The 27,450-nt window shown below is 42.9% G+C and overlaps 1 protein-coding gene and 1 non-coding gene across 2 annotated transcripts; both read right to left on the reverse strand.

Annotated features, from left to right (window-relative positions):
• Positions 1-5,735: 5,735 nt before the first annotated feature.
• On the reverse strand, positions 5,736-27,432 carry Emc3 (ER membrane protein complex subunit 3). Its single transcript, XM_003464082.5, has 8 exons — positions 27,251-27,432; positions 20,105-20,162; positions 19,671-19,764; positions 16,983-17,087; positions 15,635-15,716; positions 13,076-13,155; positions 8,293-8,375; positions 5,736-7,019 (listed from the first exon to the last, which is right to left on the reverse strand). Exons 1-8 carry the CDS (start codon positions 27,403-27,405, stop codon positions 6,891-6,893), a joined length of 786 nt encoding a protein of 261 aa, XP_003464130.1. The 5' UTR covers positions 27,406-27,432; the 3' UTR covers positions 5,736-6,890.
• LOC111755301 (U6 spliceosomal RNA) lies at positions 20,678-20,788 on the reverse strand. Its single transcript, XR_002789871.1, has one exon. It is a non-coding gene; the product is annotated as a U6 spliceosomal RNA (small nuclear RNA).
• Positions 27,433-27,450: the final 18 nt, after the last annotated feature.

Raw genomic sequence — 27,450 nt, forward strand, 5'->3', positions numbered from 1 at the left:
ATTTTCTTTCCTGCATACGTTGTTGAGAATTCCAGCACAGGGTGAGGGGGTGGTTTTCACATATCCCTCCTTCCTGGCTGAGACTCAGGTTGCCTCCAGCAGTTGGCTTTGGTGGCAAGGTGACAAGGCAGGGGCCACCTTGGTTCTCCGTCCTTGTGCACAGGCACTACAGCCCCTATCGGATCAGCTCCTAGCCCAGATGTGGTTGGAGCTATGGTTCTTTGCATCCTCAGGTCAGATGGACACTGTCAGATGTCCGCATTGCTCTTGAGACAGCTCCTGACCTGTGAGACTATCATGAAGCTCAGACAGGGACATCTGCAAGGGTCATGCTTGAGATATCAAAGCCCACATATGCTTCAGTGGTAGACTGTTAGTCAAACTTTAGTTGGTTAGCTGGGTGTGGTGTGGTGCACGCCTGCTATCCCAGCATTCAGGAGGCTGAGGCAGCAGGGTCACTGTGAGCTTGAGGCCAGCCTGGGCAACCTGGTAAGACCCTGTCTCAAACAAACAAACAAACAAACAAACAAATGAGCAATCTATTTTAGTCATTTGGATTGTAAAAATGATGTATGCTGATTGTCTTCATTCATGTAGCATAGAAACGTTCAGGGAAAAAGCTGTCTCACTAGCTGCCTCTGTGACTCTGTCCTCGAAGATGCACCAACTGTGGCTACTGCCTTGTTCCCTTCCTTGCAAAAACACATGCATGTGTGTGTTCTTTTACACAAGTGTGATCACATCATATGTGTTATTCTGGGTCAGTGCTTTGCTTTACAGGATCTGCAGTGGGAACATCTGAAAGGGAAATGCTAGCTCCAATTCCCACCTTCCGGCCGTGCAACCCTCCTGACAGCAAGCGCCAGCTTCCCAGGATGGGTAGTCACTGAGGAGAGAGCCCAGCCCTTGACTCGTCCCCTCACGCTGATGGACCCTTGCTGAGATGTCAAGAGTGTCCTGCAGCTCAGAGCTGGCCTGGTCTGTCCTTTGGTCTCTCAAGGAGGGCAGGGACCAAGCTCACCATTTCCTGGCCACCCACTGGCACAGTTCTGAGATCCCAGACAAAAGCCAGAGTGATTAGGATCCCTTAGCCACAGGCCGATGTGAAAGCTGATCTGTGGAAAGAGGAGCCTGGCGCAAGAGTGAAGGTTAGCCTTTGGCTAACCTTATGCAACGGCACCAGGAGTGGGTCAGGGCGTCTGGCTCCACAACCACCCTGGAGACCCAGGACCATTGGGAGGGGGCCTCTGCACCCACAGCAGCATGCCACCCTGCCACCAGCTGGGCACACAACCAAAGTACATTATTGGTTTTTTTTTTTTGTTGTTGTTGTTTTTGTCTTTTTCATTTTTATCGGTACCAGGGATGGAACTCACGACTGCCTGCGTGCAAGGCAGGTGCTTATGCCGCTGAGCTAAATCCCCAGCCCCCCACATTATTGTTTTTTGTTTTGCTTTTATACAGAGCACTGAAACCAAGGCCTTTGCACTGAGTCACATTCCTAGCCCCCCTACTTTTGTTGATGCTGGGGATTGAACCCAGAGCCTGTGAATACAGGGCAATTCTACCCCTAAGGCACATCCTCAGCCCCTCCCAGCACTTTATAATCATTTATTTTTGAAGCAAATTTTCACTAAGTTGTTAAATTGCCCGGGGTGTGCTTGAATTTCCTGCTTCAGCCTCCCAGAATGCTGACCATACTGGGCACTGAACAGTTCACCTTAAAACAAGTAATCCATATGAATTAGACCTCCAACCTGTCAAAAAGACAGGCTGTGGGGAGCCCTGCACAGTAGGCACAGAGTCTCCCATGAGTCTGGTGGGGAGAGGTGCCCTCTCCTAGGTCTCCTGGCCTGTAGGTGGAGGCTGCAGGGAGCCACCTGTGACTGTGGCCTCCTCGCCAGCATGTTCCATGACTAAGCCTCAGTGCTGTGGCCCTGGCACTGGCCCTGCTCCCCCGTCCTGCTGCTCCCAGCTCTCAGCAGCTCCACCTCACAGGGGAGTCAGCCTGGGAAATGGCACAGTTCAGAACCCTGGCTGGGATGGTGCTGTGTGCGACGCAGGCCCAGCAAACACCTAGCATACTGCTTGCTTCCTTCCTCCCCTCTCACCTCCCACCGCTGCTCCTAAGATGGTAGCACTGTCCCTTTTCTTAGCAAATCTCGTAATTTTTAAAGCTTTCTTAATAGATTATTTCAAACACACATGAGAGTGGGAAAAAATGTAATGCACTCACGTGTGCCTGTCAGCCCACTTCAATAATTACTGTTATTCTCCCCATTTGTATGTCTCTCCCAAGTGCACTCTGGTGGGGAGACAGGAGTGGGATATTTCAAAAGGAAATCTCAGAGATCACATTATTTCCACATGGGCATCTCAGTAAAGGGCTTGAATGGGGATTTTGTGACATAACCTGCAAGGCTGCTTGACGTGCACAGGCAGATCCTTCTCAGGTTCTGGGACACATCTGCGTTCCTGTGTCCCCTGGGAGTCCTGAAGTGTCTCCCTTACAGTGGGTTTCAGTGAGGATCCCAACAAGGCGGCATTTGGTGGCTGTTTCTTAAATTACTTTTATAATACTTCCCTTCTCCTTTTTTTTTTTTTTTTCGAGTTAATCTGTTAAAGAAATTGTGGTCTTTTTATTTTCTGTAGAACTCTGGGAACCTGGGTGGGAAATCAACCTTCAGATTACGTTTCCCTTCAACAAAAGATGAGGAAGAATGCATTTGTGACAGGTGTGCAGAAGATTTGCAAGAGGATGATCAAGCAATGTTGACAGCAGGAAAACAAAAAGTCTAGGAAAAAAATTGTACTCCCAGTACATCTGTTTTTTTTTCCTAGAGACAGGATCTTGCTATGTAGTCCAGGCTGGCCTTGAAGGCCTATGTAGCCCTAGCTGGCCTCAGACCCGCATTGATCCTCCTGTCTCAGCCTCTCGAGTGCTGAGATCACAGGCACGTGCCACCATATCCAGCATGGCACACTTTTTGAGTCAGCTTGAAACTGTTCATACTTCTGCTGTTGTTAATATAGAATGACTGGAAAACAATGAAGGAAAATGTGACGGGAAATGTAAGAGCTAAGTTGCGCTAGGGGTGTGGCACACACCTGTAACTTGAGCACTCCAGGAGGCTAAGACAGCAGGATGACCAGTCAGAACCCAGCCTGGGAAATTTAGACCCCTAGGGAGAGGGGCCAGAGTTAAATTTCAGAATAGTCAACAGATAAAATGTAAACCTGGAAAAAGTCTTATACTAGCAGGGTAAGTCCGATGCTTAGAAGATTAAAAAAAAGAAGATAAATATAAATACCAGAAGAAGTAACCAAAAATACCACAAAGAATTGAAAATGATTGCTTCTGAAATTGGAAGTGAGAGGGCAGAAAGTAAGGAATCACTGCTTTGCTTTGCTTTCTTTCTTTCTTTTTGATAATGGGGACTGAACTCACGACCTCACATTTGCCAGGTAACCACTGATTTTACAGTATGAGATTTAGTATAACAATATATATTTTTTTAAGATCAGGTTTTTTTTGAGCTGGGTGTAGAGGCACACACCTGTGATTCCTGCTTCACTGAGGCAGGAGGGTCCCTCCAAATCTGACACCAGCTTGTAATATAATGAATGTAAGACCAGCCTACACTGTATATAGTGAGAACCTGTCTCAAAAACAAAACAAAACAAAACAAAACCCAAAAAGCAAAGATTTAAAAGGCAGACAAATCAAGTTTGTTTAGTAGGTGTTGGTGTCAACTAAAGTCCAAGAAGAAGAGCAAGGGAAGCCACCTGGAGCCCTTGGTCTTACTTTGGCTGGTCCAGTGATTCACATCCTGAGCTGTCAGGGGCAGGGACAGCTGTCAGAGCGCAGAACAGGTGCAACTGGCACTTTTCCCACCTGCTCCACCCTAATTTTGCTGCACCTGCCTGTGTGAAGAGGCCACACCCCTCCTTGCCTTCTCTCTTTCCACAGGGAATGGGGTACTTTGGGGTTAGTGCCTGCTGTGCTGTTCTGAAGTCTTCCCCTTAAACCCCAACCCAAGGCAACTTAGTGAGACACTGTCTTAGTGACTTAGTGAGACACTATGAATAAATAGATAAAACGAAATAGCGAACAGCTGGGATGTAGCTCAGTGTTCAATCCCCAGTATGGCCAAAAATAAAATAAAATAAAATAAACAGCCTGCTGCTCTGGACTTTATCATATCTGCAGATTTCAGTGTCTATCACATTCCTGATGATGTGCTCTGCTTTTGTTTCAGGGCTGAGGATGGAATCCAAGCTCTTGCACATGCGAGCCAAGTGCTCTGCCACGGGAAGCACTCACTGCCAGCCTTTTCCTATTTGATTTTATTTTTTAAGAGCAGAAATATTGAGAGAAAAAAAAGCTTCTGTCTGAGAGAGACAGAAGGGGTCCAGAAAAGGTTGCTCCATATTTGGTTTTATGTGTTGTTATTTTTGCAGGCCCTGCGCCTGCTGGGCCCCTCACAGTCTGTTTAACATCCAGGCATGTGCTATAGTTTGGGGGTAGGGGGCTCCCACAGGCCATGAAAGGGCTGGTGACACTAGGAATGCTGAGGCTCAGGGAGGCGGCCCTCACAGGGCTATCTGCTTCTGCTCAGCAGCTGTGAGGTAAGCAAGAGCTCACAATCAACCTTTTCTCTCCGTGAGGGGACTCATCCCAGGTACTGTGTCACAGTGATGGAAACCTTGTTCATGCATTACTCCAGGAAGACTCACTTTCATAGTCGGCCAAGTCCTGGCAATCAAAAACTGACCCAGTTCTGGACATTTTGAAGACATGCTAGGGTGTGGGATGGCTCACAGTAACGCACATGCCAAGCATGTGTTCAGCCCCAGCCCAGCCCGACTGGCCTGTCACTTGGACGTGGCGTATTTCACCTCTGCTTGTCTGGTATTTCATCCTGCCGATATACTGAACTGAACTGTATCTGTCCAGTGACAAGGGGTTAGCATTTCCTCATTTGGGACTGTCTAGGCAACACCACTAGGGAACTCTGTGCTAAGTTCTCACAGACTTCTCGTCATCGGCTTCCTGTTGACAGGTGTGTGCACCGTGCTGTTCTCCCTTCCTGCTCTGCAGTTGCTGGCAGACAGTGATAAACACCCCCTTGTATGGCTCTTGGAATATATCAGTGTGGCAACATTTGTGCACTGACCAGAGTAACAAGGCTTTTATCTGTATTTAAAACTCAGAAACATTTTCCTGAAACAAGGCCAACTCGAGGGCCTCCACGAGTCTGTCACCACTCAGCCACGGGCACACTTGCCCTTTGGGTGAGCCACGCCCCATGCCTGTGTCTGCTGCAGGTCTGTGGGGTCACGGTGAAACCTCGGGTCTCACCTTTTGACGACTACTAGCCCCTGCCCCATAAACTACAACTGTGACTGCTGGTGGATGGGAGCCAGGGAAAGGCCATGCGGAGTGCCAGTCACCCACACAGCCAGCCAGGACTGGCTCCCCTAGCTGTGTCTGCATGGCTGCCCTTCCTGCCCAGCAGCACCTTGTCCCCTCAGCCCCCCCAGGCTCCCTGGGATGCTGCCAGGCCACGTCCACTTTGGGGAGGTGACAGGCTCATCCGCCTCCTGCCCTCAGGTGCCTGGAGGTTCTAGAATCTCTGATACCTGCTGCTGGGGAGTCCTGAGGGCTGAGTTGACCCCTCCAGCACTACTTAGGATGTTGGCAGAGGCTGCCAAGCACGCACAGAGGCAACATCTCACAGGCAAGAGAGAAAACTGGACAGTTTAATTCAGTCAAGAGCCATTTGTTCCTGATTACAGTGCTCAACATGCAAATTACATCCACCTAGATATAGTAATGAGACCCAGTCGCATCCCTGGCTTGTGTCTAGACAAAGGCGTTGCTGGGGACCTGGATTCATGTGTCAGCCAGCAATGCTTTTGCTCCTTCTTGCCAATGACAGGTACATTGCACCTGCCCAGTGACTGGGAAATGATCTCCATCCACCTGCAGAGCCATGTACAGCACAGCACCATAGATTTGCCAATGAATTTGATATATTCTAAAGTTTGGATTCAGATCTCTGTTTTTCAGAGACAGGTCTCACAATGTAGTTCAGGCTGGTCTTGAACTCACTACAGGGCCCAGGCTGGCCTCAAACTCACCATGATCCTCCTGCCTCAGTTTCCCGACTGCTGGTATCACAGGTGTGTGCCACCATGCCTGGTAAAGCACTTATATTGCTCAACCTGTCTTAATAATCCTGAAGGCACCTGGGGGTCTGGCAGTGCCCGAGGGTGGCTGATGTCACTGAAGGGGGAAGGCTCTGCCACGCCCGCCAGTCCTGGTGTTCCCCATGAGAAGGGCTCATGTGAGCGAGGCCTTGACACACTGCTTTGTGTCATTCGATAGGCTCAAAATGAATAAAGCAGGGAGATTCATTTTGCTCACTCCTACTTCCTACATTTTTAGAAATGAAATGTATTACTGTTATAAAGAAAGTGAACTATATTAACAAAAAAATTAAAGGTAAATGCAGAAGTGTTTGGATTCCAAGAAGACAGGAGTTTACTGTGGTTAGAAGTCACACTGACTGAACATAACCAGCTACAAATGACGTTTCCTCCAAAGACTGAAACTTGCTACGTTTTTATATGGTATTCGTAGCCTGAGTTTCCCCTTTCTCTTTTATAACTAGATGAAAGAACACTTTTGGATAGCCAGAACTAGTGCACTCCTTTTTGTCCTCTAGTTTCCAACACAAAGGGGAGCCCAGCCCAGAAAAGAGCGAGCCCTGCAACATCCTGCCAGCCCCTGCATCCTCCTTTCCATCCTGAGGCTCTGGTTTCAGTCAAAGTACAAGGTTAGGCGCAATTGCAGGTTCCCAACGCAGCTGCTCCTGGCTCCAGCTTCAGAAGATGGATGTCTGCAGTTCCTTCTTGAACATGCCCTCAAAGTGCAGGTCCTTGGTCATGAGCTCCTCCTCAACATCGTCCAGGGCCCACTGGTGGTCGGTCAGCTCCAGGGCCTCCCACTCTGTCTGCAAGGGCAGATGAGGCAGGAGGGAGAGAGGGCTTGTCACTGACAGCATTACTGCTAATGGGCTGAGCCACCGGGGGTGCAGCCCATCTTGGTAGGTGCTCTGGGCTGTGCTGCCGCCTACTCATCCTACATCTGATGGGGAAGGAGATTAAAGTGTGGATGCTGCAGCACAAGTTAAGGTCCCTGGCTCAGAAACTAATGCAGCCAAGATTCAATTAGGTGCAGGGGACTCCTAGGCCCCAGGGCTCCTGGCCATGAGCTCATGCTCTTTTTTTTTTTTTTTTTTTTTGGTAGTAGGGATTGAACTCATGACCTCGAGTTTACAGGCAGATACTTATGCCACTGAGATAAATTCCCAGCCCTGAGTTCATGCTCCTGAAGCTCCCGCTTCAGGTCCTGTACAACTTCCAAGGGACATGGGACAGACAGCCTAATGTGGGAATTCTGAGCCTTTTACAAGGCAGCAAATAGCTTCCAAGGCCCTAAGAACATGTCTGCTCACCTTAGGAATGGTTAAACACACAAAGGCATTCAGTACAGTTTGTGGGAGTCTCATAATTGGTACTAATGAGGTCATCACTGGAAAAACATGATGAGTTTAAAGTATAAAACATAATTATTTGGCTGTAAGCTATGACTATGGTTTTTTTTGGAACCGGGGACTGAAGTCATGGAACTCACAATCTAGCACTTGCCAAGTAGGTGCTTGTGCCGCTGAGCTAAATCCCTGGCCCCAAGCCATGAATATGTTGAGATAAACAAATTTCTAGAATTTTAGTCTGATTGCATATGCCTTAGTTTTTAAAAAATGCTTTATAGGAAGCCAAAGTAGGAGGACTGCCACAAGTTCAGAGCCAGTCTGAACTATGTAGTGAGACCCTGTCTCAAAATAAATAGCTTCGGAGCTGGGGATTTAGCTCAGCGGCATAAGCACCTGCCTTGCAAGCAGGCAGTCGTGAGTCGATTCCCGGTACTGATAAAAAGGAAAAAGACAGGGGCTGGAGGTTTAGCTCAGTGGCATAAGCACCTGCCTTGCAAGCAGGTGGTCGTGAGTTCGATAAAAATGAAAAAGACAAAAAAAAAAAAAAAAAAAAAAAATAGCTTCACAGAGTTTTTCTGTCACTATTATATAGTTTCAACACAAAAAGTGCAGTTAGTTATTACTGGACTGCAACTGTCTGTGCATAGTAAACTGCAGAGAATGAAAGCACGGTGGAAGAGGACACTGTACCTGTAGCACCCTGTGGCCCTGCAAGGTGAGTGAAGCATACCTTGAAAGCTTTGTTGGTGTCTGCAGGCATGGCCATGGCAGCTCCTGTCATCTGCTCCTGCATCACTCGGGACTGGTCAGCAGCTGCAGAGGAGACACGGCTGCATGAGTGCTGGGCCCACAAGCTGTAGCACTCACAGACGCTTGGTGCCCACAGACTGCACCTGTCACCTACTGGCTGTGTGACTACGTAAAGTGCTGTACCCTCCCTGAAAAACAGGTAACTACAGCTGGGGAAGAGAGGGGACTAGAGGAAGCCCTGAACTTTATTTCAACAGTAACAACAGCCACAAAATATTGAGCAACTGTTACACACAGGGCTGCTGTCAGTCTGTGTCCACTTTACCACAGGAGTGGAGCGCAGTAGCCAGCCCTGTCCTGACAGACACAGCCAGGCTTACGACTGGCCACAACTGACCAACCAGCTCTTCCTCAGGATGACAGGCCAACACAGCAGACACGGTCTCTTCCCCAAGGAAGGTGCATTATTTTGGGCAGACAAATAACATGCCAACTCTGTGGCTGCTGGGGAAAATTCAGATCTTAAGTGTGAGTGCTAGTTTTTTTTTTTTTTTTTAGGTACCAGAGATCAAACTCATGACCTAGCACTTACCAGGCAGGCACTTACACTGCTGAGCTAAATCCCCAGAACTGTGAGTGCTGAATTTTCGAGACTTTCAAAAACCTCAGAAAATGTCTTCCCTAAATTCATTTTATTTCAAGGAAAAGAAGAAGAGGAGGAGGAGGAAGAGGAAGAACAGGAAGAGGAAGAAAAGGGAAAAAACTACAATAAAATTTCAAAGCATGTTACTTAGGGCAACAATGATACATACATTTCACACTGTCATCCCAAATCATTCACCCAGAGGACAAGAAATCTGCATTCAATGGTCCAAACAATCTCAGCACAAATTTTTCTCTTCAGTGTCTCAGAGAAATCAGTAGTGTAATTATCTTAACTATTATTTTTACACACTTTTTTTTCTGCTTGTCACACTAAAGAAACCATAAAATCTTTACACGTGTATTATTTATGTCACTAATGAGTATGTTCTCAAGATGCATCCATTTACCGTAAGTCCCCAGTTTATCCTTCTTTAAGGCTGACTAGTACTCCATCATACAAAAATACACCCTTTTTTACCCATTCTTTAGTCAATGAACATTTAGGTCGTTTCAAACATCTGGCTATTGGAGCTGGGGATTTAGCTCAGTGGCATAAGTGCCGGCTTTGCAAGCAGGCAGTCGTGAGTTCGATCCCCGGTACCAATAAAAAGGGAAAAGACCAAAAAAAACCATCTGGCTATTATAAACTGTGCTGCTATACACATGGGTGCACACACATAACTGAAGTATGTTGTTTTTAATTCATTTGGGAAGATAACCAGAAGGGGAATAGCTGGGTCAAATGGGACCTCTAGCATTAGTTTTTTGAGGAACTTCCACACTGATTTCCCCAGTGGTTGCCCAGTTTGAATTCCCACCAACAGTGGAGAAGTGTTCCTTTTTCCTCACAGCCCCTCGAGCATTTGTTATTGCTTGATTTCTTGATAGCAGTCATTCTTTCTGAGGTGAAGTGGAATGTGGAATCTCAGTGTTTTAATTTGTATCTCTCAAATGACCAGTGATGTTGAACACTTTTTCATATATTTATTTGCTGTTTATGTTTATTCATCTGAAAAGTGTATATTCATCTCAGATGCCCATTCTTAGATTGGGTCTTTAAACTGGGAGGATTGATTTTTCTGTTTTTCTTTTTATCGGTACCGGGGATCGAACTCACGACTGCCTGCTTGCAAGGCAGGCGCTTATGCTGCTGAAAATCCCCAGCCCAAGGACTGATTTTTCTGAGTTATATTCTCAATAGTAATCTTTTATCTGAGGAACAGCTGGCAAACATTTTATTCCAGGTTGTGGGTTGTCTCTTCACTCTGTTGGTGGTTTCTCTTGCTGTGCAAAAGATTTTCAATAGGGTGAGATCCCAGTTGTTGATTCTTTGTGATAGTTCTTGTACAATCAGGGTTTTGTTCAAAAAATCTTGGCCTACATCAGTGTCTTCAAGAGTTTTACTTACTCTGTCATCCAGCAGATTTAATGTTTCTGTTTTAATATTAGGATCTTTGATCTATTCTGATTTTAGCTTGGTGGTATATGGTAAAAGATATGGCTCCAGGTTCAATTTTTGGCATGTGTAAAGCCAGTTTTTCCAGCACTATTAAAGAGGTGGTCTTTTTCCAGTAAATGTGTTTGGAAACTTTGGCAAAGATAAGATGGCTTAGTGTGTCTGGAGTTGTTTCTCCCTCCTCTGTTCTGGTCCATTGATCTTGGGTCTGTTTTTTTGCACACTGTTTTCATCATGGTAGCTTTATACTACAATTTCAAGTCAGAGACTACGATGCCCTGTCTTATATGTTTGTTGTCCAGGATTGCCTTTGCTATTCTAGGTCTCTTTTGATTCCAGATGAATTTTAGGATTGTTTTTCTAATTCTGTGAGATGTTACTGGAATTTTGACTGAGGTTGCACTGAATCTGTGTAACAGTTTTGGAAGTAGGGCCATTTTCACTATATTGGTTTTTCCTATCCAAGAGAACAAACAGGATATCTCTCCATTTTCTAATATCTTCCTCAATCTTTTTTTTTTTTTTCAGAGTACTGTAGTTTTCTTTTCTTTTCTGTCTTTTTCCTTTTTATCGGTACTGGGGATCAAACTCATGACTGCCTGCTTGCAAGGCAGATGCTTATGCCCTGAGCTAAATCCCCAGCCCCTGTAGTTTTCAATGTAGAAGTCTTTTACATCCTTTGTTAGATTGATTCCTAGGTATTTCATTTTGGGGGATGCTATTGTAAATGGCATTGTTTCCCTGATTTCTCTCTGAGTTTGTTATTCAAGTACAGGAAGGCTATTGACTGTTAAATGTTGCTCCTATAATCAGCTACATTACTGAATTTGCTTATTAAATCTAGAAGTCTTTTGGTGGGGTTTTTGGGATCTTCTAAGTAGAGTATTGTGACATCTGCGAGTAACGATAGTTTAACTTCTTCCTTTCCTATCTTTATTCTTTTTCTGGCTAAAGTTTCCAGGACTATGTTGAATAAGAGTGGAGACAGTGGATATTCTTGTCTTGTTCCTGATTTTGGAGTGAAAGCTTTCAGTTTTCGTCATTTAGTACGATGTTGGCTGTTGGTTTGTCAGAGATGGCTTGTATCAGATTGAGATAAAGCTTGTATCAGATCTATTCCAATTTTTCATAGGATTTTTATTATGAATGGGTTCTGGAATTTGTGAAAAGTTTTTTATGCATCTACTGATCTATTGATCATACAGTTTTTGACTTTAGCTCTGTTAATATGGTGTATTACACGTATGGATTTAGTTATGTTGAACCATCTTTGCATCCTGGGATGAATCCCAGTTGATCATGCCGTACAATCTTTCTGATGATTTGCTACAGTCTGTTTGCCAGTATCTTACTGAGGATTTTTGCATCAATGTTCATTAGGGAGATTGGCCAGTAATTCTATTTCTTACTTGGGTCCTTCTCTGGTTTTGGTATCAGGAATGAATCTGGAAGTACTGCTTCCCATTCAATTTCATTAAAGAATTTGAGAAGCAGTGCTGTTAGGTCTTCTCTAAATTTCTTGTAGAATTCAGTAGTGAATTCATCAAGGCCTGGGCTTTTCTTTGTTGACAGGTTTTTAACTGAATCTTTGATTTCACTTATCATTGATATTGGATTATTTAGTATTTTTATACCTTCTTGATTCAGCTTTGTTAATTCATACATATCTAGGGATCTGTCCATTTCTTCTGTATTTTTCATCATGTTAGCATACAAGTTTTCAAAGTAGGTATAGATGACTTCTGGGGTTTGTCAATTTTATTTAATTTTTCAAAGAACCAACTCTTTGATTCATTGATTCTTTGTACTATTTTTTTAGTCTCCACTGTGTTAATTTCTGCTTTGATATTTGTAATTTCCTCCCTTGTACAAGCTTTTGGTTTAGCCAGCTCTTCTTTTTCTGAGGTTTAACATTAAGTTATTTATATGTGCTTGCTCTGTTTTCCTGATATGGGTATTTACTGCTACAAATTTCCTTCTTAAGCCTACTTTCATTGTGTCTCACAAGTTCCAGTATGTTGTACTGTCATTATCATTCAACTGTAAAAGCTAATTTCTTTTTTAATTTTATCTATGACCCATTGGTTGTTCAGTAGGGTGCTATCTAATTTCCATATGTTTATGAAGTTCTTGTGGTTTTGTTTGGCATGCATTGCCAATTTTATTGCACTGTGGTCTGACAGTATGCATGGGATAATTTCAATTCCTTTGCATTTACTTAAGCATGTTCTATGAGCTAGTACATGATCTGTTTTGCAGAATGTCCCATGTGTAGCTGAGAAGAACGTGTATTATGATGTTGTGGGGTGGAACATCTATAGACATCTACTAGGTCCATTTATTAAAAAGTTTGACTTAGCTCTAATATTTCATTATTCATTTTTTTGTGTAGTTGATCTGTCTTTTTATGACAGTCAGGTATGGAGGTCTCCCAACATAGTTGTATTAGAGCTTATTTGATATTTCACGTCCATTAGTAATTGTTTTATATAGTTGGGTGCACTGGTATTTGTTGCATATATACATATATCATTAAAACTTCAGAAATTTCAGGAAGACAATGAGTTTGACTACACTGATGGCATGACCTACGTGATTTTTTTGCTCTAGCATGAGTGGTTCAATTATCGAAGTATTCATTTATCATAGCAGACATTCTTACCATTATCTTGGCCCAGAATCAGAGAGTAAATGCTCCGGAGCCCAAATACGTTGAGAAAGTACCAGGATGCAGAACTCACCCTAGCAAAGCAAAAGTGAAAGTGTTGATAGTTGCATAATTTGCAAAGTTGTTTGGTATAAGCCATATTCAACTAACATCCCACGAAGAAAAATAAGCTGTTAAGACAGTTTTACTACTATAAAAATATATTAAAAGAAATATATTAATTAACCAATTTTTGTCTTTTTGAAACAGTGTCTGCTATTAACTGCACAATTCAGGCTGACCTTGAATTCATACTATAGCCCAGGCTGGCCTCTTGAGTGCTGGGATTACAGGCATGCGCCACCATATATAGCTAAAATATGTATTAAATTAAAATTGAAAGAAACTCCCTGCCTGCTGTCCCTTTCGACCAAGTGCTGGGACAGAACCTGGGATCTTGCACATGCCAGGCAAGCACACTGCCACGGACCCACACCTCTGGCTGTGGCATCCTCTGTCTGGAGGAAATCACAAGTGCCAGTGTGTTCATGCTTAGAGGAAAGAACCAAAGGTAGACTTAAGCAAGTATTTACAATGCTGAAGATGTAAATTATTAGAAAAGTGTTCCATGGGCTGGGGGTTTAGCTCCACGGTACGAGTGCCTGCCTGGCAAGTGTGAGGTTATGAGTTTGAACCCTAGTACCAAAAATTAAAAAAAAAACAAAAAGTTATTAAAAATCTTATAATAGGGCCAGGGATTTAGCTCAGCAGTATAAGTGTCTGCCTGGCAAGCGAGAGGTTGTGATTTTAATGTCCAGTACAAAAAGAAAAAAAATTACAGTAAATCATGCACCTAATATATGCTAGTAGGTCAAATTTATAGAGCTGGGCATGGTGGCACACGCCTGTAATCCCAGCACTCTGGAGGCTGAGATCATTGCAAGTTTGAGACCTGCCTGAGTTACAAAGTGAGCTCAAGGCCAGAATGAACTGAATAGCAAGACCTTGTCTCAAAAAGACAAAAAAAAAAAAAAAAAAAAGAAAAAAAAAAAGAAAAAGAAAAAAAGAAAAAAGTATACCAAGTTTTAAATTTTGTTTATTCAGCCCTCAGCAGTGGTTTCCCACCCATCTCCCGTAGAATATGCTTACATATAATACAAACTAGAGGGAATAAGGAAAATGATATTCACATGGAAAGATGCCACAAAGTGAGGTCAGGTAACAGGAGCGGTCTACTCCACTGCAGGCCAGGCAGTGATGTCTGAAGGTACAACACTGCAGGTCTGTTCTGCAGCAGAACAGTCCACTCAGGTCCAGGCCCCATGTTGTGCATGTGAGTGTGGCAGTCACAGGCCTGACCTCATGCTGAGATGAGAAAAGCTCTCCTCCAACCCATAGAGTTCTCCCCTAGCCCAAGTGGGGTTTGGGAGGTTAAGTTTAAACAGAATCATGCCGCTCCTACAAAACGCAGTTTTCTCAGCCAATATTATCACAGGACCTGTCCTGTTCTTGCTATAGAATGAGAGATGGCTCTGCTAGCCTAGATAAGCCAAAATCACCGCTGGCCACACCACTGCCCGCCCTCCTTCTCTTCTCTCGAGGCTGCTTTCTAGGCCAGTTTTGCAGAAGGTGTGGAGAGTCCAGAGACCACGTGAGCCACATTACTGTGTTGTAGGTACAGCAGCAATGTTTCCCAAGCATTTTGGGTTTTTGGTTTTAATATTCTGCTATTAAAAAAAACAGAGTGGAAGTAAGTCTGAGGTGCTGGCTGCAGATAGCCTCGTACCTGATCAAATACTAATTTTCCACAACTTCATAGGGTTGCTATGAGGACAAAGTAATAAACAGAAAACCCTAGAACAACAACTAGAACCAGTGGAAACTAACATATCTTAGAGAAAAACACAAAGATTTCTACAGTTTGGATGTGGATGTCCTCCAAAGATTCACACTTGGTGCTTAGCCTGAGGAGCTCTGGGAATGTGGCAGAGCCTTCAGGAGGTTTAGTCACAGTCCTAGAAGGCCTGTGGGACCTTGGCCTGTCCCTTTCTTTCATGTCTCAACCATGTGGTGGATGCTTCCTTCATCACACGCACTCATTATCTGCCTCACCCCAATCCAAAGCAGCCACCGACCAAAACCTCCACTCCTGTGAAGAAATCCAAGCCTAAAGAAATCCTCGCTTTCTCTTTTCAGCACTGAGGACTGAACCCAGGGCCTTTTACTGAGTCACATCCCCAGCCCTTTTTGCTAAGTCATCCAAGCTGGGCCCGAATTTGCCACTCCTCTTGCCTCAGTCTTCCAGAATGCTGGGATTACAGGCGTGTGCCACTGTGCCCAAAAACTGGCCAGAGTTCTGGCTTAACCTTTCTGCTTCTGAGAGGCTTATCACATCCATCCTGTGCCCCTGTGGCCCAATGAAAAAGGCTGGCAAGTTCTCTACTTTGCAAGACTTGTGGAAAAGCTGCCAGAAGCCAGCAACATTATTTCAAGTAGAGTCAAAGTAAAATAAACCTGTAAAGAACTGTCAGTAAAATATGCAGGTCAGAAATCTTGATCTTAGAAAGTTCTTACCAGGATGCATCTAAGGTGAGTAGTTCAATTCCCTGCTGCAGCATGGGCTTAAAGCGCAGCGTCAGAGGAAACGGGACCTTGGCTGCAGGGAAAAAGCAAACATTCAACAGTGCCACACACTGTTCTATTCTTACAGCAGCTGAAGTGCCAGTGCAGAGTTTTCCCCAAGAAGCTGGGAACTCTGTGCCATATGTGCCTCAGAAAATGACTTCTACAAGGAAACATGAGGCAATTTTTGAAGAAAAGGTAAAAAATGTTGCTCTGTTCTAGTTTCCTTGAATAATACCAGCTTTAGATTGCTGAGGAAGCACGCTCAAACTGAGCTGTCACCTAAAGTGTGGAAAAAATTTGTACTTATCTAGTTATTAAATCCAAAGTGGAACACGTACACACCAAGAATTCTATTAATAAGAAATGAAATTGGTTCTCCTCTCAGCAGTGGTAAAAAAAAAAAAAAAAAAAAAAGAAATGAAATTGGTTAAAATCAAATCATCTAATAAACAGACAGAAAACTAATCCCAACATCCAGCAAAAGAAATCGAAATAGAAGTACGCTTCCCTTTATTCTTCCTCCCTGGAATACCATATACATGGTTGTGTAGGCAAATGGGGAAGTCACTCACCTGAGTCTCTCCTAGCAAAAAGTATCAGACACACAAGCTTAAATATGAAGTGTGAACTAAAATGCAGATAATAGGAAGGCCACCAGAGAAAAGTTATTGTAACCCAGCATGGCCAATGAATATAAGTGTACCTTGACTCAGCATAATTATCTTATATATTATATATATTATTTGGCCTAGGCATTAATCTGTGCTTATGATAACAGACTTGGTAAGAACTTAAAAATATATTAATGTATCTGACACTGGCAAAAATTTTTTTTTATTTTTTTGAGACAGGGTCTACCTATGTAGCCTTGAACTCATTTAAGTAGCTCAGACTGGCTTTGAACTCACACAATTTTCCTGCCTCGGCTGCCTGAGTGTTGGAATTATAGGTGTGCATCACTATACCTGACTGGCAAAAAAATTTTTAAGGGGTGGACAAGAGAAAAAAATAAAGAGATGTGTTTATACATGTACCACTTCCCCATAATTAATGTAAAGATCAACCACTGCAAACATTACTAATAAAAATTAAAAATTTATAAAAGCATCCACATTTTGAATTTAGAGTCAGTTCAAATCAGGAATCATAAAATCACAACACAGTAATATGTTTCACTTAGAGAATGTTGTCAGTTTCCGTAAGAAACCCTCAGCTGTGACGTTAAGTCTCTGAAGCACAGGAGTCACCAAGGGGCACACAGGATGGGTACAGGTAAAGATGCCGGCATGCAACTCACTTGTGACAAAGCCTGAGAATGTCATGTTGATCCATCCACCGATGAGGATCATAGGGAGGACGTTTGTGACGTTCCCCTTCATCATGTCCGTGAGCATTGTGGGATCTGAGATGCAAGCACAGAGAACACAGGCTTACCTTTCCTGTTTTCTGTAAACTTAAAGTGTTGGACAATTCACGGAACATGTGTTCCTTGTAAAAAGAAATTTATGGCACAGAAATTAAGAAATAGTTCCTCTCAGCTCATTCACTAAACACTGAGTTATTTCTTGCATATTCTTCCATCTTTCACTTTATACACACACAACGTAAAGGGATTCTATGTTTAACATATTCTACTGTGTCCATTTTTGGGTTTTGAGACAGGGTTCTTTATGCTGGTCTTGAACTCACTATGCAGCCCAGGCTGGCCTTTCATTCCTTGTGCCTCAGCCTTCTGAGTGCTGGGCTTATATTCTACTTTCTAATGTTTTACTTACTCTTTTATTTATTTTTGTAGGGTCTCATTACATAACCCAGGATGCTCTCAAACTCATAATGATCCTCCTGCCTCAGCCTCCCATTATAGGTATTATAGGTATGTGCCATCACATCTCACTTTATGTTCTAAAATTAGTAATTTTGTGGGTGATACTTCCATGTTGGTATAATATCTGCCTCCTGCTATGAAGAATTACTTTTGGGTGGGTATTTCCAACTTTTTTTCTTTAATGTTTTTGAGACAAGGTCTTGCTTGCCTTCAACTCCCTAGGTAGCCCAGGATGGCTCAAATTCATGGCCATCCTCCTGCCTTAACCTCCCAAGAGCTGGGATTATTTGTATGTGCCACCTCATCTGGTTTTCTAACTCTTTTTTGCCAATAAACAGTACAATACAGCATATAGTTATCTTGTATACAAAGCTGCATGGCTATCTGTTACTGTAAGAGAAGTTTCTTGCTCCTTTTTTGTTTTTGTTTTTGTAGTCCTGGAGTTTGAATCCAGGGCTTTGCACTGATCTGTATCCCCAGTCTTTCTTTTTGAGATAGTCTCACTATGTAACCGAGGCTGCCTCCAATTTGTAATCTTTACGCCTCAGTTTCCCGAGTAGCTAGGATTATAGGTGTGTACCACAGCATTTAGTTATAAGAACTTCTGGGTTAAGGGTGTAAAGCCCTAAAATTGATAGCTATTAGTAGCTGTGGCACAGGTCAGTGGCAGATTGCTTACATGTGTGTGTAAGGTCCTAAGTCCATGCCCAGCACTACCAAAAATCACTCGGACATTTTTTGTGTGTGCGTGTGACCGAGCCTTGCAATGCAATTCCAACTCACCTTGAACTCACTTTGTAGCCCGAGCTGTCCTCAAATTCACAGCAATCTTGCTGCCTCAGCCTCTAGAGTGCTGTGATTACAGGCATGCATCTCCACACCTGTCTATAAATCACTCAGAATTTAACAAACTGTTTTTCAACAAGGCCTGATCATATGGCTTGACTACTCTTGCAAATAGTGGCTTGGATCAATCTTTCAATCTTTGCCAATTTAGTGGGCTAAAAAAGACATCTTGTTTTTATTTGTCTTTGTTTATTTTATTTGTATTCCACGAATCATTAGTAGGGTCAAATATGTTTGTATAAGTATTGACTTTTTCTTTTTTTGTTTTTTTGAGACAGGGTATTACCATGTAGTTCAGGCTGGCTTTGAACTCATTTTGTAGCCCAGCTGGCCTTGATATGCAGGGACCCTCCTGCCTCAATCTCCTGTGTGCCGGGATTACAGGCATGTGCCACCACACTTGGTTTCTCCTAAATTTTCTTAACACCGGTACATTCTGTATGGTTTTAAAAGAGCTGAAGAAATGTACTAAAATGAGAAATAATTTTGTTTTAAAAATGTATTTTTTACAAGATAGGGATGAGTAGAAGTCAGAAATCTGTCAGAGCAAAAACTGCAGGGACCAGTCATGACCTGGTTGGCCTAAGAGTTCTAGAGCTCTGCCTCACTCAGGCAGGCAGGTGTGGGTACATGGCAGCTGACGTGATACTTCAGTGTGTGTGAGAGTGTGTGTGTGTGTATATGCACGCGCGCACCTGTCAGCTGCAGTCCATGAGCAGTGGTGCGCAGGGGAAAAACTTCCAGCTCTGCCCCTGGGTATACACAGCACAGAGACCCAGGAGGAGGGCCTGGCCTTCTCTCACTCTATCATCTGAAAGCACTTTCAAAACCTACTTTCTTCACTGGATGTTCAGAAGACTTATTTGAAAAAAAGACCTACACAAAACAAAACAAAACAAAAAAAAAAAGAGGGGAGTTGGGGATATAGCTCAGCAGCACAGTGCCTGCTTGGCAAGTGCGAGGTCCTGAGTTCTATTCCCGGTACCAAAAACAGAAAAACAAACAAACAAAGAAGAACAACAGCAAAACAAAACAAAACAAAAAACCCCTGGTAGCTGGGGATTTAGCTCAGTTGCATAAAGTCTGCCTGGCAAACACAAGGTCGTGAGTTCAATTCCTGGTACAAAAAAAAAAAAAAAACAAAACCCAAACCCTAGGCTTTCATAGATCCCCATATTAGATATTTTTTCTAAGATGCTTTGCATATTACTCCCTATAATTTAATATTTAAGAATCTATAGTCTCTGTCCCTGCCCCCACCAACAGTCTAGGTTAAGAATCTTTTGCAATGGTGAGCGATGGGAATGAACATACCAGTCATAGGAGAAGGTGGCACTACTTTCCTTTTAGTTTTTTTGAAAAATCCATCCTCTGGGTTGTTGAAGTAATATTTCCGTGTCAAAAAAGACTAGTGGGGAAAAACAAAAGTTTTAAAGTCCAAGAACCGTGACATAGCAAATCATCCCACAATTCCCTGGAGAGCGGATCAGAAAGCCCATGGAATAGAAGGTGACATTCAGAGCTGACAACTTACTTGGCAGCTGACGTGACACTTCAGCTGAGTCAGATTTAAAAACAATTTCCTAAGAAGGTTAAGGTCACAATGATGACAATGATAAAGCCACAACTTCATTACCAAGTTGCCAGCTTCAGCTCTCCCGAAAGAGTCCTCTTATGGAACACTCAGCTATCTACTGCTCAACAGTGAAAGGTAGAGCTTTTTAATAAAAGATACTGTAAATGAGTACCTGTTTGGGAATGTATTTTCCATTTTCCCGGAGGACTCTGCTTCGAATTAAGACTTGACTGAAAAAGACAACCAAGATAAGGAGATTTTTAAAAAGTGAAACACTAGAAGAAAACGAGAGAATAAAGTAGAAGACCTATTTAAAAACAAGAGAGGACCTACTTGGCAACAACTATGTGTGGAACTCTTCCAACATTCAGTATCTTAAAAACAAACAAATTTAACTTAACATTGAGAGTTCCAGAAAAAGTAGTCTTCGGAAATAACTGATTGTAAACAAATATTTCTGAGGAAGGCGTAATTTTTCTTACTTTATAATGTGCTACGAAGAAATTTCTTCTGAGTGAAAAGAGTAGCCGTTGGATATTGTTCAAAAGACTGGGAGGCAGGAAGGGAAAGTTGAAGAAACTTCTTAAAATAAAACAGAGATATGAAGACAGGCCTTGAGAAGGATGTTATCTACAGACAAAAAATAGGAATCCTACTAGGATTCAGAATGCTAGTCAGTTCTCCATATAGTTACTAAATAAGTGAAATTATTCAGTGATCTTAGGGCAAGTGGATCACTTTGTTTTTAAATATGGAACGCTTCACGAATTTGCATGTCATCCTTGAGTAGGGGCCACACTAATCTCTGTATCGTTCCAATTTTAGTATCTGTGCTGCTTGAGTATAAACTGATCACCACAGGTAACAGACTGCTATATATTGAGTGTCACTAAGATACAGATATTAAACAAAACAGAGATCAAAATACAATTTTTATGTTTTCAAAAGTTGTTCAAAGGAAGAAAAAGGCCTTAAATTAATGGAAATCTTGCAAAGTGAAAAACAGCCAGACCAAACCCAAGGAAACCGTACACGTGCTTTCTCCCTCTCCCCGCCGGGCTCCATGCCATGCTACACTCCAGCTTCCTCTGCCAGCCCCACCTTCCTTAGACGCCTTCTTTTCCACACAGGTCTTCCTATGTGGGGCCTGTGGCCTCTGCCATTTCCCTCCTCCCGCCTACAGGTGACCTGAAAGGTGGCCGCTCTGTGACAAGAGAAATACAGTCGCTGAGAGCAATGGTTTAAACTTTCAGAATAATATGACCTTCTCACCGACATTCTAAATTTGTGATCAAAATATTTTTTACAAAAGCCTGCAATAGATTGAAAATCACAAAACAAGCCCCTAAACTAGCCTGTAGCACTGAAAGTTTAAGAAATACTGGATGTGGAATGAGTAAAAAGTTAAGCAGACAGATGGGTTCACATTCTGCCTCTGCCACTTAGTAGCTATGTGATCCTGGGCAAGTCACTCAGATCTCCTACACTGTCACGCCCACTCCATGCTATACGAGACTGACACTTTCACTGGACAAACAGTTCTCAAACTCTTCCGTGCCAGGTACCGTATCAGGAGCTGTGACAATGATCAACACACAAATATGGCATGACTGCTAGTCTAGTGGGGCAGAAAGGAAGTAAACGACCACAGGAATCAAAGTGGAACTCAGCAGTTATGCATGTCCTAGAAAAGAAGGACGGAGGGTGTTAACATGTCTAACACGGGGAGCTGACCCATTCTGGGAAGTCAGGGACTGACAAAAAACTGTTGAGGATGTAGCATTAAGCTGCAATCTGAAGAAGGGCTGGGAATTACCTTCCTAAAGTGCTGGGGGTAATGTTATGAACATGCTTTGCAGCAGGAAGAAATGCTATCTCTCTCAGGGCCCAAGAAAAGGCCACATAAGAGAACCCAGAAAACAGGGCTGAAATGGTACGCACAAACCATTCTAAGCAAGGCCATAAGAATCCCACTGTACTCCAGTCTTTGTTGCTGTTCTTTAGAGACAGGGTCTTGTTATGTAGTCTGGGCTAGTCTTGAACTATGTAGCCTAGGCTGGCCTTGAACTTTGGCAAACCTCCTGCCTCAGCCTCCCCAGTGCTAGGATTATAGGCAGGTGCTACCACACCCAGCCTGTTGCTGGGTTTTTTGAGCCAGGGGATCACTATGTAGTTTAGGTTGCCTGGAATTTGCAATTCCCTTGCCTCAGCCTCTTAAGTATTGGGATCACAGGTGTGTGTGATCACACCCATCTCTGAACTGAGCGCTTTCATACTGAACTACATCCTGGCCCTTCCTTCAATTTTTATTTTAAGGCAGGGTCTTGCTAAGTCCCTAAATTGCCCAGGCTGAGCTTGAACTTGTGATCCTCCAATCTCAGCCTGGGATTACATTCCTGGAATTATAGACATGTGCTATCATCTCATCTCTGGTTTCCATCAGTTATTTTATGAGCAAAAGCAAACTAGTGAAGAGTTTTAAACTAAGTCCTTCACATGCATTATCTCATTTAAAGCAGTTACTACTATATATAAAACATCCTAAGCATTAGGTCAATGAGATCTTTTTTTTTTTTTTGGTAACAGGGGTTGAACTCATGACCTTGTGCTTGCCAGGCAAGCACTTCCCACTGAGCTAAATCCCCAGCCCTTCTTTTCATGGTGCTGGGGAATGAACCCAGGGTCTCACACCGTCAAGTACTCTACCACTGAGCCCCATGTTCAACTGTTTTTGTTTTTTGAGACAAGTTCTTGCTAATTTGCCCAGGCTGGACTTGACCTTGCAATCGTCCTGCTTCAGCTTCATGAGTAGCTGGGATTATAGCATGTGCAGATGTGCCTCATTTTGTCTAGGGCAAAGTGAAGGGCACAAAGTAGGTCATTCATAAGACACAGAACAATTCATAATTCAATTTTGTTTTCATTTCTGTGGTTAACTAAAAAAAAAAAAAATTCCTTGTACTAGATATAGAGATAAATCTTTAGTAATCTGCAACCCAAAAGACATTTTCTTAGAGTAAAATTTCAGTTTTTAAAGTTAAGACTTCTCAAATGGAGCTTCCTGGGCTTATGAGTATGTAGGAATGGGGGATTGGTCAGTGTAGGATGCTTGCCATGCATGCCCAAGGTCGTGGTCTCAACCCCCAGACCCCCAAGAGAGAATTTGTAATTTTTAAAAAGTCTAATATTAATTTTATTAAGTATTTCACTTTTAACTTACTACATTTTAGAATAATTTTAGTTAAGTCTGGAAGCAGTACGAGCTTAATAATTTATGGAACCAAATGTTCCATTTTGTGCTCATTTGGGCTAATGTCAATCCATATTGTGTTTAGAAAAATGTTTTACAACTAAAAATCTCCTATTCTGCCTTGGACTTGGGCTGCTTCAGAATATATAGCATTCTACACAGGTTCAGTGATGACTGTGGGGGACAGTCACACCCTGCCAGACCAGGCACAATTCCACCCCTCACGGGCAGGAGAAAGAGCAGTTCTGACCAGGGGCACAGGCCTAGGAGCAGTGATTCTCTATGGGGGCGCTGTCTCAGGTAGCAGTTGTGAGAAGAGGTGGGAACTTTCTGATTGTTAAAATGATGGAGTAGAGGGGGAAAGGCAGGTAGAGTGCCATTTGTTAGGGGTAAAAACATGTTTAAGTCTCCTTCAATGTTGGTGAGTTTCAAATACTGATTATGAAGAACTATCCCATGTCACAAACAATTTTTTTAGTATCTCACCAAACTTTCTAATTATCTAAGCTTCAAACCTAATTCCATTTGCTTTGGTGGTGATAGGGTCATACTTTCTATATTCAGTAAACTTCTAGGTGAAGTAACACAAAGTACAAACAAGGAAAAAATGTTCTTTGTTTTGTTGAATTTATAGAGTGGCCTTTAAGTAAAGGCCAGGGGGGCTGGGGATTTAGCTCAGCGGCATAAAGTGCCTGCCTTGCAAGCAGGCAGTCATGAGTTCAATCCCTGGTACCGATAAAAAGGATAAAGACAAAAAAAAAAAAAAAAAGAAGAAGAAGAAAAAGCCAGGGGTCGGGGATTTAGCTCAGCAGCATAAACACCTGCCTGGCAAACATGAGGTTGTGAGTTTGATTCCTCACAAACAAACAAAAAAAAGTTTTGGGGCCAGGGATTTAGCTTAGCGGCATAAGCACCTGCCTGGCAAGTGTGAGGTCATGAGCTTTATCCCTGGTACCAGGAAAAAAAAAAAAAAAAAGAAAACAAACAGACAAACAAAATCACAGAGACAGCATAGCACTGACTTTTGTGATATTCATCAGTTTTAGCCTACAATTGACCAGTCCCAATAATGGTGATTTCACAGACAGGTGAATGCACAGGACTTCTATATCACATCCTGTAGGACAGCTGTACACAAATATTTATAAAGCACATATAATTTATCTTATAAATTACTTCTCCTGCTTATTACAAGTAGAGCATTATGTTGCCTTTTTTTTTTTTTTTTTTTTTTTTTTTTTTTGTATTGGAAACTGATTTCAGGGCCTTGCATTTGCCAGACAGGTGTTTATGCTTCTGAGCTATATCCTGGGACCTGCTTTATTTATATATTTATTTATTAGTACTGGGGATTGAACTCACAACCTCATAGTAGCCAGATACGTGATTATGCCACTGAGCTAAATCCCTGACCCTAGCCCTACTTTTTAAAAAGTTCTTAACCAGGTGTGGTGGCACAAGCTGTAATCCTAGCATCTGAAAGGCTGAGGCAGAAGGATCACTGCAAGTTCAAGGTAATCCCATATCATGTAGTTCAAAGACAGTCGGAGCTCCATAGTGAGACCTTGGTGGAAAAAAAAATCCTGTATGTAGACTGCATCAACTACATTTTAGGGTTAACAAAGAGCTGTATGTTTGACAGCACTTGGAATCATTACTCTAAAAAACATGGTAAAGCAGCCCCCAAAATTGTGGCAGACAATGTATAATAGCAGGAATCATAGTAAAAATCATAAACCTGGTGAGACAGCACATGCCTATAATTCCAAATACTCAGAAGCTAAGGCAGTAAGATCACAAGTTTTGAGCCAGCCTGAGCAACTTAGCCCAAAATGACTAGCCTCAAAATGACAAGGGGTGGAGACATAGCTCAGTGTTAGAATAGTTGCCTAGCATATGTAAAGCCCTAGGTTCCATCCTTGGTACGGGGAAAAAAGCGAAAAGAAATCATGACAGTAGATCAGCTAAGTCACTCTAGGTTCAAGTATATGCACGACATTTTATTACTTTGGTTATTTTGGGAAGGCAAACTCCAAGCTTCCTTTTCTTCAACTGTAAAAATGGGTATAAGATTACCTACCTCAGTACTAATATACTGTGGATATATTAAAAATGTGAGTAATTCATGTGCATCAAGTAGAGCACTTTCTACTTTGCATCTGTCCACAGGATTCATTTTTGGGGTAAACTGATTTGTTAGGGTTAGCTCCAAATGACTGGCTGTGCTTAGTTTTGAAACTTACGACACATGTACCACACGCACTTACCAAAGTGGCCACACTGGTACAGTGGAATGCGCCTGAGGCGTGAGAAGTCCTAAATGTTACCATGTGTGAACCTCTTTAAGCTTCAGCTTTTTTTTTTTTTTGGTCTTTTTCCTTTTTATCAGTACCGGGGATCGAACTCACGACTGCCTGCTTGCATGGCAGGTGCTTATGCCGCTGAGCTAAATCTCCAGCCCCCATGCTTCAGCTTTTTAAAACAGGAAAAGAGTGCATGCTTTAAAGAGTCTCTTTGAGTTCTGCATCAACTAATCAATATGAGTGCTTAGCATAGTGCCTAGTATAGAATAAGTATTTAGAAAAATGTTGGCCTCAGGCTGGGGATTTAGCTCAGGCGGCATAAGCGCCTGCCTTGCAAGAGCGTGTCGTGAGTTTGATCCCCGGTACCAATTAAAAAAAAAAAAAAAAGAAAAATGTTGGCCTATCATTGTTCTCAGATAATTGGGAATGACATGAAAATGATAAAGTGCTCCCCAAACTAAAGTCATTTTCACTTACTTAGCACTTGTACTATTATATAATTAACCTTTTGGAGGAGGGGGAATGGTATTGAGAATTGAACCTACAGTCTAGGTTCAATTCCTTGTACAGGAAAAGAAAAAAGAACAGGGAATATGAGAGAAAGCTCATTCAGGCAGTGACATCCCCAATACTTTTCAAAAATTTGAGACAGGTCCATTATGTTGCTAAATTGCTCAGGCCGCTTCAAGCTTGTTTTCCTCCTACCTCAGCCTCCCTGAGGGCTGAAATTACAGGCATGTGCCACTATGATTGACTTAACATTTTTACATATCGACTTTTCTTATATGTTACTTTTTAATGTAAAGTAATCTTTAAATTACCAGCAAGTGGAAATCTAGTATTATCTGCCATTTTTGGGGGGGGCATCGGGAATAGAACACAGGATCTCACACTCATTGGAGCTATATCCCCAGCTGAAAAGAAAGTAATTTTTATTTATTTATTTTATTTTTTTTGTCTTTTTCGTTTTTATCGGTACCAGGGATCAAACTCACGACTGCCTGCTTGCAAGGCAGGCGCTTACGCCCCTGAGCTAAATCCCCAGCTCCAAGAAAGTAATTTTTCACAAGATACTGTCACATGTGGAAACTTCTAAACTTGATGCTTGCTCTCTTTATTACAATGAGAGATGCATAAGTTAACAATAGGTGTTTAAAAGATTGTTACCTATTTCATTATAGAGGAGCATGAATCTAGATACTCCAAAATCATCTCAAATGCCTGTCTCCGCGGATACATACTGGAAGAAAGCACATAAGAAGGAAGTTGGTTCCACCTCAGATGGGGAAATCCTGGAATTTCTGAGGCAGCTGTAGTTTGCAGAGCACTGTTTCTGTGCGTCTCCGCTGCCAAGTAGATGATCTGGTTGTGTGGATTATCATGTCCACGTGACTGGATGTAGCAAAGGCTAACAGCCCATAACAACCATTCTGCCTGACCACATGGCGGGACGGGACAATCCCGACAACCTTACCGAGGGTTGGCGACCAGCCTCCTATTAGCAAAGGGTTCTTTTTTTCTCCGTTAAGCACTTCCCTGGTCTCAGGCCCCGTTTTAAGGGTTTCACAGACACCACCTAATTCAGTCCCACGCTTGTTCTGTGTGATGGGCACTGTTACTATCCTTTATAGAAGACAAGAAGAAACAGAGGAAGCGGCCGAGGTCACCCTGCCAGCAAGGGCGCGAGATCTCGGCTGACAAAAGCCCTGCACTTTACTGCCCAGAGCCGCAGGGTGAGGTCGGTCAGGTGGAGAAGGGAGCTGACCTGTCAGACACTTGTTCCTGGGTGAGCTTCTTGTCGCTCTGCAACAGAATGGACACGTAGTGGCGGATCATGCCTACGAAGAAAGTGATGATCACGATAGGAAGGACCACCCAGAGGCGGATGTTGGAGTCCAGCAATAGCTCTGGCCCCGCCATCTTCGCTGAGAGCAGGTTGCCGGCCGCTGGGAGTGCAGTTTTCCT

Source organism: Cavia porcellus, unplaced genomic scaffold (assembly GCF_034190915.1).
Source record: "Cavia porcellus strain 051 isolate PalLab524CR breed Dunkin Hartley unplaced genomic scaffold, mCavPor4.1 scaffold_15, whole genome shotgun sequence".
Taxonomy (NCBI): domain Eukaryota; kingdom Metazoa; phylum Chordata; class Mammalia; order Rodentia; family Caviidae; genus Cavia; species Cavia porcellus.